At 38.5% G+C, this 19,311-nt stretch overlaps 1 protein-coding gene across 1 annotated transcript in view; it reads right to left on the bottom strand.

Moving 5' to 3' along the window:
* STPG2 (sperm tail PG-rich repeat containing 2) overlaps positions 1-19,311 on the bottom strand; it is a 211,159-nt gene that overhangs the window by 127,596 nt on the left and 64,252 nt on the right. The window contains exon 11 of the mRNA XM_081876928.1: positions 11,487-11,652. Within this exon, the coding sequence (XP_081733054.1) occupies positions 11,487-11,652 (166 nt within the window). The remainder of the gene's footprint in view (positions 1-11,486; positions 11,653-19,311) is intronic.

Genomic DNA, 19,311 nt, shown 5'->3' with positions numbered 1-19,311 from the left:
GACCAATACAGTAGAGACATGTTTTCTTGCAGCTGGGGCCAATGAAGGCATCCAGTTGTGCTGTTGCAGATGCACCAGGGCGTTCCTTCTCCCTGCACTTCTCCCAGTGGTCATCCCTTTTCTGGTCACTACTATGGATAGACGACCTGACTGTCTGTATCCAGGCACTGCGACCATCTGCAACCAATTGTCACATGGTGGGGGTGGTGTTGCCAGCCTTCATGTCTTGTTTGCAGACATATTTGTAACGCAGAGGGTGTGCCAATGGGCCTGGTGTCTGAAGCCAGTCCCACATCGAACAGTGTCTCTACTCCCAAGCAATCCCACAAACTCACTTGGAGGTTTTTAAGCAGAAGTTGGGTGGTCATCTGCCATGGATGCTTTAGCTAAGATTCTTGCATTGCAGGGGGCTAAACTATACAACCTTCCCTTCCAACTACACTATGATTCTAGCCCAGGGGCAGGGCCTTGCAGAGCCAGGCAGAGGCCGGGGCCAGGTAGATAATGTGCCCCCACTTTTTTTTTTTACCCTGGGGATAACTGAAGTCTTATAAATAAGTAAGTATAGAAATCATTTTCACAAAAGTTATGCTGACAAATAATTTTATTTCAAGGCTTGAACCGTATCTACATATAAAGACAAAATGGAAAATATAGATATATAAGCTATATGAATATGCTGACCGAGGCCCCCTTTGGAATTGGAGGCCCAGGCCAAGTGGCCCATATGCCCCTCTCCCTCTGTCTGGGCCTGCCCAGGGGTCAGCCAACTTTTTCGACAGGGGGCCAGTCCACTGTCCCTCAGAACTTGTGGAGGGCCGGACTATATGTTGCCATGATTCTGACCCGCATTTTTGGCAAAAAAACCCTTATTGGGACCAACCCCAACGTTGCTGCACGTGCGCAAGCGACAGACGGAGAAGGCAGCCTGCCTCACTTTTGACCCCCAAGCCTGGCTGAGTCGCAAAAACCATCGTGCACGCATGCGCTATGCCGGCTGCCTGGATTACCAGACCATCCGCGGACCGGATCTAGAAGGCAATTGGACCTGGCCTGATCTGGCCCATAGGCCTCAGTTTACCGACCCATGTTCTAGCCCTCTTAATGCTGTCTTCCTTCAATATAGTCCAATATTTGTTCTTCATTACAGATTGTGGTTAAGGAAGAGAGAACTTAACTACGAACCTGATTGAAACAACACACAAAATCAAACCTTGGCTTAGCTGCTGCAGTGCACTGAGCTAAAAGGACGGGAGAGGAACAAGGTGGCTGCAAACTCCTCCGCAGTGCATTCATGCTAAACCATGGTTTGACTTAGCATTATGCGACACCACAGTATATAGATACACACATCCACACACATACACACCTGTACAAACATCTTAGCGTTCCTGCCAAAATATATCTTTAAAAAAGGTAAGTCATGATGGATTCCAAGCCTTTTGCAAAACAGTTCTTTGATAAGCCACACAGATGTTCTGCTTGTTATCTCATTACAGTGCCGCAACACCACCCACACACCTACACAGAGCTGGTTCCCCTCTGTAGAATGTGTTATTTATTTGATGAAATATATTTACTTCCATTTGTTTTCAATAAAGTCTTGCCATTAAAATATGAGAACTGTTATGAAAAGAGGCAATGAGGTGGAAAGCTGTCTTTTAAACCTTTTTGGTTTTCCTGCACTAAGGAAAAGGACCTGATATATATTTCAAACAGATAGGAACTGGCACAATCTGTGAATCCATGTACACTGCAATGAATTTAATTTAATCCTTAAAAAAATAACTTGACTGGAAAAGGCAGTTCAGGGGGCTATATTGTACACTGAATTTCATTTATAATAAATAAAGTAAAATGATTCGCTGTACCACTATAATCTCTCCACGTGCACAGCTGTGGGGTTATGATTTTATATGCTACCATTTTCATAGCTAGTAGTGAATACAATTTTGGAGCTGTCAAAAATGTATTGGATGGAACTTGAAATACATATAATCTCCTTGGCAAATAGTTTACACCCTGCTACAGCGCTCCTATTGGTTTCTTTTTCAACGAGGCAGAAGCAAGCAGAAGAAAGCTTTCCAGAATATCAATAGTAGCAATTCTATTCATTTATTATGATATTTGTTAAATATAATTGGAAAAGTGAATGCAGCATATACCTCCTTTTCTGTTCTTCTAATTAAATGTCATGTGGCTTGGCACAGCTTACAGCACTGTTAGAAGGTGTGGGAATTAATCAAGATTGCAGAGGACAGGCCTATCAATAGTTATTAGCTATGATAGCTAAGCAGATCTTCCACATTCAGCAGCAATATATCTCTGAATACCATTTGCTGGGGGACAAATATGTCCTTCCCAGAAGCATCTAACCAGACACTGTTCAAAATAGGATGCTGGACTGTGCTGACCAACTTTCTTCAACCTTTGCAGACCCAGGACCCATCTTAAGCCCAAACATGCATTTGGTGACCCACTTCTTTTATTATCATTTTTTATTTTACCCTATACTTTTATGGTGCTTCTGTAATGACCCAACTTAGGTCAGGCTACAACTCACCGGTTGAAGACCACTGGCATTGACTGTTGGTCATATCTAGGGCTCTTCTTATGGTCTAATGTGTCATGTTTAAAACACCAGCTGTAGCAGTAGACAGTCGTACCATATATAGCATGATGACAAACCAACACAAATGTGAAAAGTAACAAGAGGTTGAAGGTGAAAGTAAGTGAGGAGGCACTGTAAGCCCTGATACATTGCTGAAATATATCGCTGGTGAGATCATTGTAGAAATCAGTACTTGGTTTGCCAATGCACACTGGTGTGTGCAGATCCTTGCCATCAAGTTGACCAGGTTACAGAAATGAAAATCAAAAATCAAATGAAAATGTGCAAGCTGTCAAAAATTATTTTACATGTTTTGAAGACATGGAGGCTCAAGAAGCACAAAGTGTGTGTGCTTCCAGCTTTCTTTGCACTGGCATGGTGATTGAAGACAATCTTAAGAGAAAGCGGAGAGGACTGGCCATCAGTGATGGTGCGTATGTGTCGTTCAGATGGGGCAGCTGAAATCATAGTAGCAAGAAAGAACTTAATTAACACTTCTGCAGTCCAAAGACGGAGCAGTTTGTTCTCTAACAGGCCCAAGAGATTAAAGTAAATGTTTTAAAATTACTTCACCAGACTACTTCCATGCTAAGAAAGAAGACCTCAAAGAAACAAAACACTGCACTGAATACCACGCCAGAGTTTTAAAACGTTCTCTAGGATCAAGCCCTAATTGCTTTCTCTGGCAGTTGTTTCTACTCATGCCAATTTGAATTACTTTGAGGCCTTCAGATCCTGCTATTCCTACTAACAAGTGTCTGGAGATCTTCAAGCCTCGAAAAGCTTCTGCCGAAATGCACTTCTGATATTAAGAGTTACTTTACCAGTAGACAAAGAGAAGCACTGGGACCCATTGCAGAGGTCCCAGTAGACTAATGTTCCACTCCCAAACAAAACACAGCGAAAAAGACAGGACTGTAGTTGTTACAGTGACAGACATCAGAGAAATGCTGTCTGAAAGGAAAATCAATTAAACTAAGATGAAAGCCTTGTTCAAAGGATTAAAGTAATATGCAGACAAATTTTGTATGCTGTTTGTTTGTTTGCTCTTGGTGGTAACTCTGAAATCAGACTGGCTAAACTGAGCATTGAGGCACAGCAACAAATAAAAGAAGCCTTGAAGCTCAAGTTAAAAACTGGATGGTTTAGGGCCAAATTCCACTCAGTCGTTTCTCACAAAGAGCACTAACTTTCTCCACGAGTATCCTCAACTATTCTCATATAGGTTGATGGAAACTGGTGTTTGGAAGTAAAAGAGAAATAGTACAAGACACAGGGGATGACCAAATGGGGTAGGTAAGTGGAATAAAAGGAATTTTTACAATAAAAAGAAATCACTACAATAAACAGAACAGCATGCAGGATGTAAACATTTTGTGTGCACAATATTAGTACATAAATTTTCTTAACCTTCAATTTCAATGCTCCATCATTTTTACTAGCTCAGACTGCTGCAGCAAAGGGATGGTGCTACACCACTGAGAAATAATTTCTTAACGTTTATTTCGATGTGCAGAAAAGACAGCTGTGTTTGAAATAATCTCTGTCGCTCTGACAGTGTTTGTTTCACATATAAAGCAATGCAAAGAGGAATAAGAGAAATTCTCGCTGCTGCTGCTGCTGCTGCTGCTATTTCCCCCTTTCAGTATCACTGCAATCAAAAATACCAGTTGACCAGGGAGCAGGAGCGGATATTTGCATAGATGAAAATCAATGACTGAGTTTCTCCTGTAACCTTTTTGCATTTTTGTTACTGAACATAAACTCTCCTACATTAACAAGTTTCAAAGGTGAATGATAAAGAAAAGTAGTTCTATACAGTGGCATAGCGTGGGTTGTCAGCACCCGGGGCAAGGCAAGTAATTTGCGTCCCCTAACCCATGGATTTGCGCCCCCTAATCCTAACCCCCAGATGTTGCACCCGGTGCGGTCGCCCCCCCCCTGCACCCCCCACGCTACACCACTGGTTCTATACAAAACCACAGCTGCTGTGGTTTAGTGACTAAGTCTACTGTGCTATCCCTGGGGCTTGATATACCTCCTATTGAGGTATACTTCTGAGTAGACATGCACAGAATTGTACTGTAAGGATGGCACCAGATCCTGGTTTCATATCCTGGTTTATAAGCAGCAATTAAGCTGCAGTGCCCAGGACAGCAAGGGAAGCTATGGTTTAACAAGATAAAAGTGCTGAAACTGAACATACAAGGATAGAAGTGTAGGAGAAGGAGGATGGACTTTGATATGTGGCTGTTAAAACTTTCCTAGTCCAACATACTTTTGAACCAGGTCACAGAGAGCTGACCTGTTAGACCTCCACTGAGTGTGCCCTAGACCTTGCCTAATGTTTGTCTGTAGCTGCATGTTCTGCATTAGTATCACATTAATGGTGATAATGTTGTTTTTTTCAAGGGAGCTTATCCACCAACACTCATTTTATGGGGAATCCCAGGGTTTCCCTTGAACAGTATAACAAACACTGATCTATCTACAAGGTGTGGCTGGGTTAGAATTTAAATACACAGTGAATCATTCCTTTTCTTGGTAGGTAGATCTCAATAACACTTTGGAACAATACTAAATATATTGTTTTTATTACAATATTTGCAACATTTGCATCCTGCCTTTCTACATCTCATCAGGGTCAACTGTAAGCAGAGCAACAAGTTAATTAATTAAAAGACAACAAATTGATTTTAAAAAACCTAAAGCAGAAACCATAGCTACAAGCCCAAATCAAATGCCTTCACTTTTGCTGCTGCAGTTGCTGTTTGGCCTTTATCCTAAGACTGTTCAAAATTATTATCATTATTATTTACAAATATGTTTTCGTATCCCTTCTAAAATGCTAAGAGGGATGAAAACACTTTTATGAAGGCCAGTCCATTACCTTGGAGCAATCTCAGTAAAAACTTTGCTCCAGGAAGCTGATGCTTGAGAAGTAATAATATCAGAAGCAGGGCGCAGCCTGCAGAACACAGATGACAGAAGTTTACTTGCCTGAAGCTTCTTTATGTTATGTACCAACCCAAATTTAATTATACCCTTCTTTCCAGCATTTCAGTAAACAGAACCTTTCAAACTCTCAACAGCAAGTAAGTGAAAGGAAAATGCAGCTTTTCTCTCTGGCTGATTTTAATATGCTCCCCTAAAGTAGTCTGTATTTTATATTCACCTTGCAATATGTTGAGAGAACAGCTAATTTTTTAACTCACTGGAGCTGGAGAGTATCCTTTTAATAGCTGATGTGCCTCATTACGTTTAATTTGAAAGGGAGAAAAACTAAAGCACATTCTTTTTAAAGAACTGTACAGTACTACAAATGCAACAGATACTTGCACACAGTGCTCTAATCAACCTTTGCAAAATATAAATTAGTAAGATCACAAAGTCCTACATCACAGCACAAAATAAACAAAACAAGGTCACGTAAGACCAACACTACTTCCATTCACCTTTCAAACAAGAAAGAAAAGTCTGATAAAATGTTCATATATACTTACTCAAATGTGATCTATCTTGAATTAGGGCAGACTGTTCCATACACTTACTGAACTTACTGTTAACTTGCTTTACCCATAAATTTCTCCATAAATTAATAGTAGCCATGTAAAGGGTTTTGTTTTGAGACAGAGAGGGACAGGTGGGCAATGCTAGATTGATAGGGCCATCTGCCATCAATTGTCCTAGGGGATGGATTGCAGGAGAGTGTGGGGCATGCAGGGAAAGGATGCCACAGGGCCTGCTCTAGGGATTAAGGTTACCAGACGATTAATACTACAAGAAATGGTTCAAAGCTTTTCCCACAATTGGATGGTAATTCATCAAGTCATTCATTTTATAAGTAGCACAGAAATCTGTAAACAAGGGATGAAGTCACTAATGGCATTTGAAAATATTTTATATACCACAGACCCTAGAGGTAAAGGTCTAATTGCTTTAATCTATAGAGCGATTGCAAATTTCTCAACCTCAAAGCCCTCCATGTTGAAGACTAGATGGGAAAGAGACTTGGGAGAAGGGACTGGTGATAGTTTGTGGGAAGGAATGTGGCAAAAAGCCCCCTTTTGAGCTATTTCTGCCCAAATAAGAGAAAACACCTTAAAGCTAACCCAGAGATGGTACTTGCAACCCATATTGCTAAGCAAAATAGACAAAAAACATTTCTCCGCAATGTTTGAGAAATTGTGGGAATGAAGGAACATTTATACACATGTGGTGGAAATGCCCATTGATTAAAAACTTCTGGTTAAAAATATTTCAGGAAATGGAACAAATTACATCTCAACTAGATCCCAAAATAGCATTGCTTTCTATATTTGCAGATGAAGCACAAAATCTTAGTGACAAAGACTTAATTGTGCATCTTATAACTGCAGCACGTCTTTCTGTTACATTGGAGGACATTAAAAGTGAACCTATATGAAGTTTGGTATGCTTATGTCTGGGAATTAATTTTGATGGAAAAGTTAACAGAAAGGGTACGTGAAAGAAAACAATGTGAGAAACTACGTAACTTTTACATAATGTGGTCCTCCTTTATTACATACGTATCAAAGAAATAACGTGCATTTAAACCACCTAAGACACATGGGAGCATGTGGAATGATATTTTTTAAACCAGCAACTGTAGAAATAATTTTTTATTTGATTATATTACTAATGTAATTACCTGGATGTAATTGGGGCTGGGGTTTTTTGGAGGGGGGGGTTAGGGAAAAACTGTATTTGATTGCTTGTATTTGATTATATGTTATTCTTATATTCAACTAATAAAATATTTTTTTAAAAAAGGTTACCAAACGTCCCCGATTCCCGGGGACAGTCCCCAGATTTACAAATCAGTCCCCTGACAAAAGTGTCCCCAGATTCATTGAAAAAAATCTGTTAAACTTACTCTAGGTAGGACTCTCACTCTCGCCTGTTCACTACCAAATTATCCATCAGAAGAATCCTGACTGCATTTTGTATCTCAACAATGTTTCTTGGGATTTTTTAAAAAATGTAGCTGCCAGTTAAATACCTATAGGTCAGGTGAGAGCTGAAAGGATCCTCAAAATACCAACTTGTTTTTCAGAAATCAATGCTATTCAGCACAGAGCTAATGCAGCTTAGATTGTAGTTTCGCTCAATCTACCAATAAGTCAAGTTTCTATCTCACTTTAACTGCTACTTCAAGACAGCTATATAAACTGGCTGATCTGTAAGTTCAAAGAAATCCCATGGCAGACTTCCTACTACCACTTCAGGCTAGGTATAAAATTCTTTAGAAATTTAAAGGAGAGATGTTGGTCTTTATTTGAAAGTCTACTGTTATACCAGCACACTGGGAAATGATCATGTTTTCTATTTGCAATAAGAGACAATATATTTATTACAAAACTGGAAATTCTCTGCTAACAAACAGAAAGTTATTACCTACACATTCACAACTTAATTTTAATCTGAAGATATGAAATATAAGTATATTTAAATTACAATGCTGTGATCTCATTTACTACTTTGCCTGGGCCTTTTTTTCAGCTGGAGTTCACAGGAACTCAGTTCGGGCACCTCCTAGGTGGGTGCCATTGCCATTATAAGAGAACAAGGGAGGTTGCATGGTGAGTTCTGGCACCTCTTTTTCCTCAAAAAATAGCACTGCCTTTTTCCATAATTAATATAGATCCTTCTCAAACACAAGTTGTGACATTTCATCATGAAGCAACATAATTTGTGTGCCATTTAGGTATCATAACCTGCAGTTCCTATGTTTATTCAAATTACATTTTGATTTTACATTTTCTGTAGATACATGTTTCCATATGGAAATAGATGTTTAAATAAGCAACCCTGAAATAAAATGTAATCAGTGGAAGTTTAAGAGACATAAGGGACAACGGAATCTTGACTGGATGAAAGCAATAACAAAGTCTGGCAAGGAAAAGAATCTAACAACCTAGTTTGTAGGCCGTGGGTGTCAGACATCTTTCTTCTATGATTAAAATGCGGTTTGCATTGATTCTTTTGACTCTCCATATTTCATTTCCTTCTCCCCCTTACAGTAAACCTGGCAGCTCCCTAATTGGATTTAAATTTTAAAACATCTAGCTGGTACATTCAAATTTAAATGTTGGTATCTCAATAATTTCTTTCTCAAATGAATATACGGAACAGAAATATGCTGTGGTCTGGTGATAAATATAATATATTCAGTAAGCCTACAGTCACAGCATATGGTAAAAAAAAGTTCAATTTTATTATTTTATATCAGCTACTATCAGATAGTTATGCTAAGTCACTATGTACTAATGGCTTTCATAATAATTCTGCTACTCATAGAAGAAGCAGAAAACCAAGAACTGTGTCTGATTTAGTTAATTTAACCTGCAGATGAGTACAGAAAATTGTAAGATAACAGCTTAAATCTAAACAATATCTGCATATATTACTACAACATTAAATTATATGACTACCACATAAATTAGTGTCAATCAGTAACCCCATAAACCCAGAACTTTGGCCATGTTTAAAATTTTCCATTTTAAGAGCAACTTGATTTTGCTTAACATGACTTTCATTATGCCATTGTTTTTATGAATAGCAGAAACCCACAGCTTTCGGTTATATATTTTCTGAGAATACATCTGCAACAGGGAGAAGAAAAAGGGGGAAAGTACACAAAAACTGTAGGATTTGACCTGCTTACTCTTACTTTTTCAGCCTGAGAACTCAGTCTTGATTTAAAGACTTCCAACTATTTTGGAATGTAATATTACAAGCCAACAAGCAAATAGAAGAAATAATTAGTTTTCACACTACAATAACTTTTATACAAAAAGGTACTGGGCGAAGTCATAGAAAAAGTGGACACAACTACCTTTATGTGATCTGTCCAATTAATTTTGAAGATAAATTCTATTTGTTACCTAAAGTAATTTCCTGTGAGAATGTGCCAAGAAACATAATGAGTTTGGGACAGTGATTCAAACAGTAGCTTTTGTAACTAACGCAACCAATGAATTATGGTGGAGTGCACTGCTCCACATTATTACTAATTATTTGTTAAACATCAAACACATGAGAAGTAGTCTGTGGAGCACAAGACTCATATCACCTACCAAATACAGTAGAAGAGATAGTGATGGATGCGTTGAGGAAGCAAGCTGTGCTAATTCTGAATACAGGATTGCCTCCACTGCTTTTACATGAATACATATTTTTCATGGCCGTATTTTTTAAACTAATGAGTGAACGAGCATTCCAAACAAAAATGATGATGCTCAAGTATCTCTTGTCTAATGAATCTAGGAGTAAACCATGCTAAATTCAGAGGGACTTACTCTCAGGTAAGTACATACAGGACTGTGGCTTGAAACTCTTTTCTTTATCAGCAGCCCCTTGTGCCACGAAGCAAACTGCTTCTGAAACCAAGGGCATTTTGCTTTGTAATACAGAATTGCCATGGGGAGGGGAATCCAAAATTGCCCTGGCGCAAGCCGCCATATAAGAACAAACAAGCGCTTGGATTCTAGCCAATTGCGGCTTCCTGTGTTAGCAACTGGTTCTCCATTTCATGTGGGAGTAACTCATAAAACCATTTGCAAAACTGTAGAGGAAAACTTAATTATGAGAAGATATTGCTTTATAATGAGAGCCACATCATTTGATAATACTTTCATTAAGTTAGCACAAGTGATTTTTTTGTATTAGGCTACTATAATTTTAATGAAACACAAATGAACATCTGCTGATACAATTGCCGTACTTTAATTTTATGTAATGCAGTTGTCTCACAGCACCAAGAATAAAACTGCCCTGATCCAGACGCCATCAGCTGCGTGTACACTCCTGTACACAAGATCTCCACTGCACTTGTTGGGTATGCCTAGAATCCGATTCAGATTCAGTCCTCCCACCCCAGCCCCGGACAAGATGTGTCAGATTACAACAGCTCTTGTTTTATAATGCCACAAATGTACGGCAGGATTTAAGAGTCTTTAAAATATTGTTTCATGGTTTTCTAAAACTGCCAACATGAAATTAACAAGGACAGACTTACTAGCACAGATTTTGTCCCTGCAAATTATTTTTTAATCAAGAAATATACAGGCTATTGTACTACAGCCTGTGTTGAGGGGGGGATCTAACACACTATAATAGGTATTTGTGAAGGAAAAAGAGTCAAGCTAAGAGTATACTTTTACAAGATTAATAAGATACTACACAGAACATTTAATTCCATCCAGCGACATCAGCATTGTCCAAACTTTCCACTGTATCTATTGACTTTAAAGTGGGGGGTTTTTTGTCTATAATATATTTTCCTTTGTAGAAATGGCAATTTAATTTTGCATTGGTTTCAAATGTTGTCTTGTATTTTTTTTTCACTGCTGTATGAATTTTCATTGTTAGATTGTAATGTGGCATCAATATTCAATAGCCAACTTTTGGCTAAAAAGTGGGATAAAAATATAACAAAATAAGTAAATATCGATTAATATTTTTGGCTAGCTTGCTTTACAAAACAGCATATACCTTTTGTATCATTAAGAGTTTACAAAGTTATCTGCTGAATTGCCAGAAAGCACCATCTCCCTTTTTTCAGTCCCATTTTTGCTCAAAAGATTCCATTCTGGAAAGTCTTATTCTCCAGACATGGAGAATAAGTTTGCAGACATTTGAAGAAATGTACAACAACCACAAATATTCAGATTAATCCTTGTGTGGATGAAAGATGCCTCTTTATTAACCATCTAAAAGTAAAGTGACCAGTGATAATACAGCGATCTCACAAGGCCTATAAAAGGCCTATAATATACACAATCTCCCTGCTCTTACAATATTTTGCAGTTACAGTTTTGAAAAAGATGTGGAAAACATGCAATTGACCTACCTGGCATATCCTTCTTGGCCTCACATATACCATGCCTAATTGAGCCACTGAGAAAAGAAGTATGCTTCCTTTTAGCTGTGGCAGTTCGGGGAGCCATGTATTCACTTTTACACTGTGATTTCTCATATGATTTTTGAACATCATAGGAGCCTGGTGGAGGAGCTTCCTGTAATATTGAAGAAATTATCAGTTATTTGTTTTATTTATTCATTTGAGTTATATACTGCCCTTTCTCCAAAGTTCCCAGGGCAGTTGAAGCAGCTTAGCACTAAGTGTACATTTTACAGGCACCTCAAGTTCTGTGTCCATTGTAGGGAAACCACAAGCTGCAAAAAAGGCATCTGCTAAATCAAAACAAGCACCTAGTCCATATGAGCCGATGTGCTAGCAATGATGTGTTTACAATGGAATGCAGTGCAACAACTGCAGAGTCATGAGGCTGCACTGAAACCGTGGTCTAAACCAGTGGGCCTGCAGGATATTCCAAGGGAGGCACAGGTGAAAACTGCGTAAATGGGGGGAGCATGGCATGAGAGGGGGCCACAGAGGGAAGTGAGAAGTAAAGAAAGCAGAGAAGAAGAAAAACAGAGAAGTGAAGAAAATAGAGAAAAAATAGAAAGAAAATATGTTGCTGCAGACCATTGTTGGATAAAGAGTACACTATCTAAAGTTTTGGGATCAAGCAAAATTGTTTTTTATGGCATTTCCTACTTTCTATTTGGTAGACTCAGGTTTCAATCATGAGAATCATTTACTCAGCCTAACGCGGAATCGCCTTAACATAATGGACAGAGGTGATCTTCGGTTATCCCTCACAGCAATAGAACTAGATATAAAAAAGCACAATGGTCACACTGATCAAGAAATACACATTTTTATGTGACTGTATTTTGTATAAATTATAAAAATTATAAACGAAATATGTTCTACTTACAAACAAAACATTTAAACAGTTACCTTTCTACCAGTAGGAAAGGGGTTGGGCACAGAAAGGAAACAAGGTTAGAAGGGGGGCATAGTCAGAAAAAGGTTGAGAAACAGTAGTCTAAACCATAATGTCACATCTGTGCAGTGAGACGAAAGCTATTTCTTTTTTGCAGTGTCCCGTCAATCACACCGCATCCTGGTGTATCAGGGAGGTAGAGGGACCGCAGTTTTATCAACAATTTACCTATGAATTACTTATCTACCGCCTTTTGAATACTTCAGACTAGTTATACATGCAACATTCATACCGGATAATTAGCAATAAGCATTGAGGACACGAACTGCAAGTAACAGGGATTATATAATTCTTGCCACTCTTAGAGTTTTCTGCTATACATGCCAGCCCTCCTTCAACTCAAGTTAAGAAACGAAATGTGCAAGTACTGTTCTGCTCGTTTGTTTTGTGAGAAATTAGCTTCAGTGATTTTTGTCAATGAATCAAGTCACAGCTATGATTTACATTTAAGAGAACTGATCTAGCTAATTAGACCAAAAAAAAAGTTTACAGCGGCACACCCATGGGCTTCCTGGCTCATTTTAAAGCTTTAATGTTGATCTTCCCTAGCAGAGAAGTGGTTGCTGCCCAAAACAAAATTCAGATATCTAGGATTTAGTGTAGCTGTGACTAAACAGTAGTGTGTCCATCCAAAAACAAATGCTGGCAACAAAACAGCTTTGCATGTTTTATTTCATGGAGGGTGGATTCCCCCCACCTCGCCCGAGGTTATAAACATTTTAAAAATTATCCTTCCAAAGCTGATAAAGTCCATTATTATTAAGGCTGTGACAGAGCGCATCAATTAAATAAGCCCTGCTAAGTATCTCAGTGTTGCTTTGGTCATTTTGCTGGTGAGAGGGATGAGTCAGAGTTATAGATGACAGCTCTGAAATATAGTCCAGTATTGTTATCCTGGTGTGTTGGGGGTATGTTTAGGGAAATTCATAGAGGCTGTGAAGGTGACTCCAGCAGTAAATTAATTAATTAATTAAGGGCTGCAAGGAGCCAGAGATTTAGTTGAGGGCTTCAGTGCTGAAATACAAAAATCTGGATACATATTTCCATATGTGGTGGACTTGCCCTCAAGCTTAGCTGCTCTCAACTGTTGTTTTCGAGGAGGTTCAGAAAATTGCATCTCAAGATGCAACTATGAACCTGTAGCTGGTGCTTTTAAATGTCTTTGTAGACATAAATGCAGACCCTGAAGACCCGAATTGTTCACCTGCTGGTGGTGGCCAGGTTGGCCATGACAAAATACTCCAGCAATCTGTGTGGCACCACCTTGATATACCAGTATCGCAAGGTGTGGAATATTGCTTTTATGAAGAAGTTGGTGCAGAAAATGAGGGTATTACATGGAATCTCTAAGTGAGACAAATTTATTTCAGCAAGACATTCCTTCCTTTATAGCTTATGTTAACAATGAAAACAGTAATCAACACCCTCCATTACATTACACATACAAAAATGAAATGCTTAATTTTATAATTGTACAACTCCATTTTTGGAGTTGTCCTTTTGCTTGGAGCATTTTCCCTCTTAATGGCTACTGACAGTTGCCTCTTTTCATTTAGATTTTTCTCTGCATTTGTCTTGTTTAACTGCAAATTGATATTTCCTTTAGTGTTTTAACTCTTGGTTTAATAATAATAATAATAATAATAATAATAATAATAATAATTGGCGGGGAGGTGTTCTAGGATTTCTGTGTTACCAGTAGTTTTCAAATGAAGAATTGTTGGCTTTGTATTTTTTGTACATATATTTTTGGTTATCTTTTTTCTGTCTGGATGCCATGTCTACCTGTAGACAGACAACAGGTCTACCTACTGAGAAGCTACTGAAGGGTAGATCTGGAAGAGAAATTTCACAAAGGCCAAGTCTTCCTGGGTCTCAGTACCACTCAGTTATGAAATCTACCAAAAATGATAGCTCAGTCCTCTTTATTCATTGAAGTATTTAGCTAGCACCATCAATAGAATTTCTAAGTACAACCTTGATAATGGTGTTCATTCAAGTTCTACATTTTAAGAGTCTTAAATACAACTAGCATAATTGCTACAAAAAAAAGGTAGATATATGAAATACAATGGAGGAAGGAAAAATCCACCAAACACCACCAAGTACCCATTTCTTTCTGTAACAAATGCAACAGCACAGCAAGCAAGAGCCTCAATCTAACATTAGGAATTGTGCTTATAAAAAATGTGCAGCCAGATGATTATTTACATTTATATACTGAGTGTGAAGTGATAATGTATTTCCTTATTCAGCAATTCTTAACAGTTCTCGCTTCATTCCAATTGAAGAGTGCTAATTTATTATCCAAGATGAACCTGTTTACTTCAAATTTAATAGTTTCCAATTAAGCTAAAACATTTACTCTTCCATCATGTATAAACCCTTTCTGCTAAGTTGCTATATTAATATTTTTAATCAACATCAAAGAAACATTAGTATTAATAATGACGACAATAATTCTTGGTTAAGTATCAAATGTCGCAAGCAAAAGGACTTAAAATTGTAAATGCAGCAAATGCTTCCATCGGAACATCCAACCATTCAGTTTCATTTTACACTGCTTTGAGAATGTTTTTACTTGGACATTGATGCACAATTATATTTTATTTCCAGACGCCTGCATTCTGATAAGGTCCTGTTCTTTGATAAAATCACAATATCAGATCTTCTGTTGAGCAGCAGAACATAATCACTGATGTGACATAGTAAAAGGAAAAAAGATGGGGTCGGGAGAAAATATGTTAAAAGCTCAGACCAATATCCTGGACACTTCACTTGATGATCCCCGGAGTCAACAAAAAAATAATCTACCTTTAAAATGCTGTAAATTAGCAAACTAAGCTTTGCTTAGATAAGGGCCCTTCAGGTATTGTTGGACTCCACCTTTCAAGAGCCCCAGGCAGCATTGCCAATGATCAAGGATGATGTGAGTTGGAGTTCAACACATTTGGTGGACCCCACTACTACTTTAGGTCATTTGATACCATATAGTGGATGTGGACCAACCAGAGGCCGTAGCAGCTTTCCAGACAGTTTGCATGATGGCTGCATTAGCCTCTCCATGGGAAGGAAGGAGGATGGATCTCACTGGTGTACAGCTTTTGCAGGAGGAGGGATCAACCTGTATCTCAATTTTGACACTCAAGTTAGTGCCAGGGGTGGGATACAAATTTCTCCCTCCCCATGCTCATGAGATTAATCATCAGGTGAGACTACAAACCCAGACCTAAGCAGAGGAGAGATTTAAATCTTTCCAACGATCACCCATCTAGAAAGTGGAGGAGGATCCAGCACTGGATCTGCATGTGGGTTTGGAGTCTGCACATGCGGATTTAGGTATGGTGCATGATAGAGCACCTTAGAGCCTTGCATAACTAGAATGCAGACAACAGGCCAAAAATGGTTAGCTACCCTGTCCTACAGAATGTAAACAAGAAGCCAGAAACAAGTTATATGTGGAAAGATTCTATGTAGCATAGTTTTAACATTTTCCGAGAGCCCATTTTCTAAGATATTGGTTATATAGCTTCTCTTCCATCAAACAGGGTAACCAAAGACGCAAATGCAACCTAAGTCTATTAATGTTCTCAGTCACACCTTGATTTCCTCGATGTCAGGTCTCCTACTTGAATATAAATTTGATCTATAATCCTGTGCTCAGTTACATAAGCTTCAGCTCAAGGATTTCAATAGCATTAAGAATGGGGAATTATGGGCAAAATGGAAACTGTGGACAGCAGAATGGGAACCAAAATTGAAGAGACAGCACTGCAGACAATTTTTCATGTTCACTTCTCTGGACTACCTTATCCAATGACTAAAGATGATGCAGCTTTCATTCCACCCCCCTCTTGCTATCACATTGTGATAAACATCAAGGGGGAAAAATGAGAACACCTGCCAGTCAAAAGGGATCCAAGTTTTGCTTCTTGCTCTGTTTTGCTGCTCTTTTGTCCCTTTCACTCATCCACCCTCCAGTTTTCTGTCTCTGTTTGTGTTTGTGGGCCCATTCTACTTCAGCTTTTTACTGACACTTGACGTTATTTGGACAGCTGTTTTCCTGATTTATGGAAGCACACTGGGGCATTATGTGAGAGCCACTCTGTTACAGTAGTGTGAACACTTTTTCTATACACCTTAGGGAGGTTTAATGAACAAGTTTGGCTTCATCTGGAAGCTTTAATTAATCACCATAATTGGAATATTAAAGGAATTTTCTCCCACATGAGATTGCCAGGTGAGACCAGCAGCCTTCATCTTCGATTGCAGCGAAACATTCCACACTCACTTCTACTATTTAGGGAGCCCAAAAACAGAGGCTGGAACACAAAATCCCTGTACGCTTTATTTTGACTCTGAAATGAACCACACTTTGCTTTGTATTAAAAAGTCTAAAAAATCTCCCATACAGTTCTTTAAAAATCCAATCATACTCCTTGTAGTTTTTGAACTCTGTTTCAGATACTGAAATGCACAAAAGACTGACATGTAATTGTAATTCAATTTTATTCTGGCTGCAATGTAATCTTACTAATATCTATATCAGACATAAAAAGATGAGACACTTTATAAAGGAGTCTATCATTCATTAATACTATTGAAGAACTGTCATGCTCAAAAGTTATTTTTAATTTTTTCATATACTTTATAGGATTACACTAAATTGTGTTTTGCATTATTCATTGAATAATTTTTAAATGTCTGGATCACAGTCATTGTGAATCTACAGCTTCATACATCAAAAGTAAATGTAAAAATTCTGGTGATAATTTTATTATTAAATATTATTATCATTAAGTTTTGAAATTTCACAATCAAGGTTGCTTACATTCAAATTTAGGGATGGCAGTCTTATTTTTTTAATATATTAAACACACACATACCTCTGTATTCAAAAGGAAAATTATTGAGCACTTTAGAGTACTAGTCCATCTACTTCAGTTTTACAAATATAAATGAAAATGATACACCTGGGAGAAGGCAAATATGTTTTGAAAGTAGGTCTGTTATATAACTTCTCTAACTTGCTATTATGAGTACTTCAAAAATAAGGAAAAATACTTCATATCCCCTAGTATTTTAAAAATAAAACATTTGCAGGACACCATAGCTAGAGTGAGTCACACAGCATATTTTACAGTCCTTAAGGAGATAATCATACACAAAAATAATTATGAGCCCTGATCCTCGGCTGACATGTTAAGTCTTTTTTTTGTTAAATAATTTTTATTAATTTTAAATTACTAAAGTCTAATAACAGCCACATTTTATCAATGTCAAATTACAATTCACATCCAAATATATATCAGTTATAAAGCCAATTATACAATTTGTGTGACTTCTCGTGTGCTGGGTTCCGGGGTGCAAAGTTCTTATTTATTCCTGCTTCCAAAATCTTGATTAATCCAATTAAATTCAGTCCTGATCTTAGTCTCATATCAACAGCTACAGAGTTCTTGTCTTCCATCCATATTAACACATTTAATAAATTTTATTTCTGCAGGAGTTGTGAATTGAGGTCCCGCTACCCTATTTGTGATGAAATAAGACACGTGGGCACAAGTAATTTAGGTTAATGGGCTAAAAAAGGCCACAACTTTATTGGTTACAGAATGTGAGTGGTATTGGCTTAGGCACTGGATCCGAACTGACTATACTTGACTCCTGCCTGCTCTGCAGGGAGTCACACAAGGGTTAACAACCTGGAGGGGGAGCTTGTTGATGCAAATCAACTGGAAGCTTTCCCCTAGAGCCACTGGAGGGTCACGCCATGGCCCTAGCCACCATCTGGGCATCGGACAGGAACCATGACTGCCAGATTCCTTTAATGGAATAACCATCAAAGGGAGGGGTAGGTGATGGCCACAACTTCTCCTCCAACACACAACACATTTTCCAATGCCTAACAGCCAAACTTTACAAAGTTGTGACAATTTGCTACGAGTTAGGTGAAAAACCAAATGGCTGGTGCCAATCTGCCAAGTGGAAAAAATTCCTATCAGCCCCCTTCAACAGGCAACCAACCAAGGTCCATAGCAAGGTCAGGTGTTGAATGCACAAGGAGGGAGGGAGGGATTTGTTTTCATGCTGGATTCCTGGCAAAACCTCCTCAGAGGACTGAGAAAGGGAGTGACAGACCTGTGAAAATTAACAAGTGGACGGTAAGAGTGTTCTTCGTTATGGAAGCGATGAAATGCGGTAGCTGTCTGAATATGATTCTTGGACAAATGGAAAAACCCACACAGGATTACAATTTGTTTCAACTCGCTTGTGGAGACTATCAGAGGTTACAAAGAAAAAGGAAAAATACATGAAAATAACAAGATGAGATAATAATAATAATAAATTTTATTTATATCCCGCCCTCCCCAGCTGAAGCCGGGCTCAGGGCGGCTAACAACACTAAAACAGTACAACATTATAAAAACATTATAAAAATTAATTAAAATCAAAATTGATGGCAACCATAAACTAAAGTTTTGTAAAGATTGCCAAAGGAGGGAGTCAGGCTGTGCCCTGACCAAAGGCCAGGTGGAACAGCTCTGTCTTGCAGGCCCTGTGGAAAGATGTCAAGTCCTGCAGGGCCCTTGTCTCTTGTGACAGAGCGTTCCACCAGGTTGGAGCCGCAGCCGAAAAAGCCCTGGCTCTAGTTGAGGGCAGCCTAACCTCTCTGTGGCCTGGGACCTTCAAGTTGTTTTTATTTGAAGACCGTAAGTTCCTCTGTGGGGCATACCAGGAGAGGCGGTCCCATAGGTACGAGGGCCCTAGGCCGTATAGGGCTTTGAAGGTTAAAACCAGCACCTTAAACCTGATCCTGTA

This window comes from Podarcis erhardii, assembly GCF_964252035.2.
Source record: "Podarcis erhardii genome assembly, chromosome: 9".
NCBI classification, from domain to species: Eukaryota; Metazoa; Chordata; class Lepidosauria; order Squamata; family Lacertidae; genus Podarcis; species Podarcis erhardii.
The sequence above is the reverse complement of the archived record's forward strand: the minus strand, read 5'-3'. Positions and strand labels throughout refer to the sequence as shown.